This window comes from Corticium candelabrum, chromosome 8 (genome assembly GCF_963422355.1).
Source record: "Corticium candelabrum chromosome 8, ooCorCand1.1, whole genome shotgun sequence".
NCBI classification, from domain to species: domain Eukaryota; kingdom Metazoa; phylum Porifera; class Homoscleromorpha; order Homosclerophorida; family Plakinidae; genus Corticium; species Corticium candelabrum.
The window spans coordinates 354,915-356,764 of NC_085092.1; the positions used below are offsets into that span (position 1 = coordinate 354,915).

The window sequence follows — 1,850 nt, forward strand, 5'->3', positions numbered from 1 at the left end:
GAGTCAACTTGTGCATACACAGTTATGAGAACAACATTTGGTGTTTGGCACATGTCTCTATGCCACCTCAAAACCATACATGATAGGAAACATCCTCTGGATCAAAGGCAAAACACAATTGCATCAGGTCCAATACAATTTAGGTAAGTGATGCATTTAATGACAATAAATAAGATTAAATAATTTTAAGATTTTCAGTTAATTTAGAAGGTTGAGTAGCTAATACAAATAATTTTGAAGGGTTCACTTGGATGTAAAGGCTTGAATTTCCCTGTTTACATAACCACAAGTGACAACACAGTACGTGTAAAACATCACCAACTGTCTTGGTTATGTCTTGTTTACATCCAGTCATTGTGACACAATTTTTCATCAGATGGTGTGTTCTGCATTAATTAATTAATTGCTAAGTGCAAATCTGGTCCTGGCCATAGCAGCCTGAATGTCAAGTCTAAAGACTCTAGCGGCTACCAAGTAGCTATAGGGTAGAGGTAATGATAATGTTGAAGCTCTTTTCCAGGTTTGCTTGCAAAACCAGTTTATCCTACGTGGTGAATGCCATGAAACACTTCAATTTTATTTCATAAACGGTTTATCTCCTCTTTCCTATTTTCTACCTTTATGAACAGCCAACGAAATTTCTGAAACTATACTACCTAAACTCCAGCTAACAATCTTGTTATGACAAAGATATGGATGTGATAAGAATCAGTTAATTAATTAACTAATTAAGGCGTCTCTTCCTCATCTTAATCATTCTTTGAAGTGTCTTGAATAGTGAAGAACTAGGATGGGCACAATGAATAGGATCACCCACTGGAATATATCCTAATTGAGTGAAGAAATCGAGTCCTCTTCGAGAGCTTTCCAGTTTAATTGGACGATCAGACCTTGCCCACGCGTAGCTTTCTACAAAGTCCATCAGCTGTCTTCCATATCCTCTCCTCTGGTGACGTGGCAAGACGAATAGGAATGACAATTTGTTAGCTGAACAACAATCCCATTCTGCCACAGTTGTGCAAGTCTCTGCGTCCCAGTCTTCACTGCAAATGTCATTCACACTTTGCTCGTCTTCATCCCACATTTCAGGTTTGGGATGGTCCAACAAGAGACTGGCTACAGACACAACAGTTCCCTCCACGTCACACCCAAAGAAGACGACTTCTCCTTCCAGAGGTTCAAGTGATGCTCCAGAAGCATTTCGTGACACTTGTCTAAACGTTCTGCGAGCGTCACTACTAAAGCTAAATGTTTTAGGTTGAACCTCTTTCACAGCCAATAAACGAAAACGGCCCATGAATGACACTAATATACGGGATCTCAACAAGCAGATATCCGGGAGTTGCAAAATCTAGCAGTACTAGTACTATACAGTATACGTGTTTTTTAGAAACACGATAACGATCTATATCGCTTGTGAAAAACTATCAACTGAAGGATACGAAATAAAAAATATAGCAACATACGGGCCACTTCGCCACTAGATAAAATATTTTGGTATTCTACTAATTCTTACTAACACCACACTCCAACAGCGATTCCTCCCAATGCTGTTGCTAACTTGCAATAAATTGTTTGCTGTCTGACATGGTATAATAATGGTCTCATCATACATTTAAACAGAAACAGCCTGCATCTGTGTAGTGAATTTTTCCAACATTGGCAGTGGCAACTGCTGGCTGTTGCAGGTGGGAATAAAATGAGAACCCACACACTTTGTGATGGATGACTGGCAGTCATGCAGAAGTTGCTTGGCACTTGCTCCACTCAATTCAGCGACAACTCAAGGACTATAGAGAGCTGGTAGACATTAGCATATGAAACATAAAGTGGCATGCATACACTGCAGT

The 1,850-nt window shown here is 39.6% G+C and overlaps 1 protein-coding gene across 1 annotated transcript; it reads right to left on the minus strand.

The window, feature by feature from the left end:
• Positions 1-543: 543 nt before the first annotated feature.
• Positions 544-1,311, minus strand: LOC134183589 (uncharacterized). The gene has a single exon (XM_062651172.1). It carries the CDS (start codon positions 1,295-1,297, stop codon positions 725-727), a length of 573 nt encoding a protein of 190 aa, XP_062507156.1. The 5' UTR covers positions 1,298-1,311; the 3' UTR covers positions 544-724.
• Between the last annotated feature and the right edge of the window lie 539 nt (positions 1,312-1,850).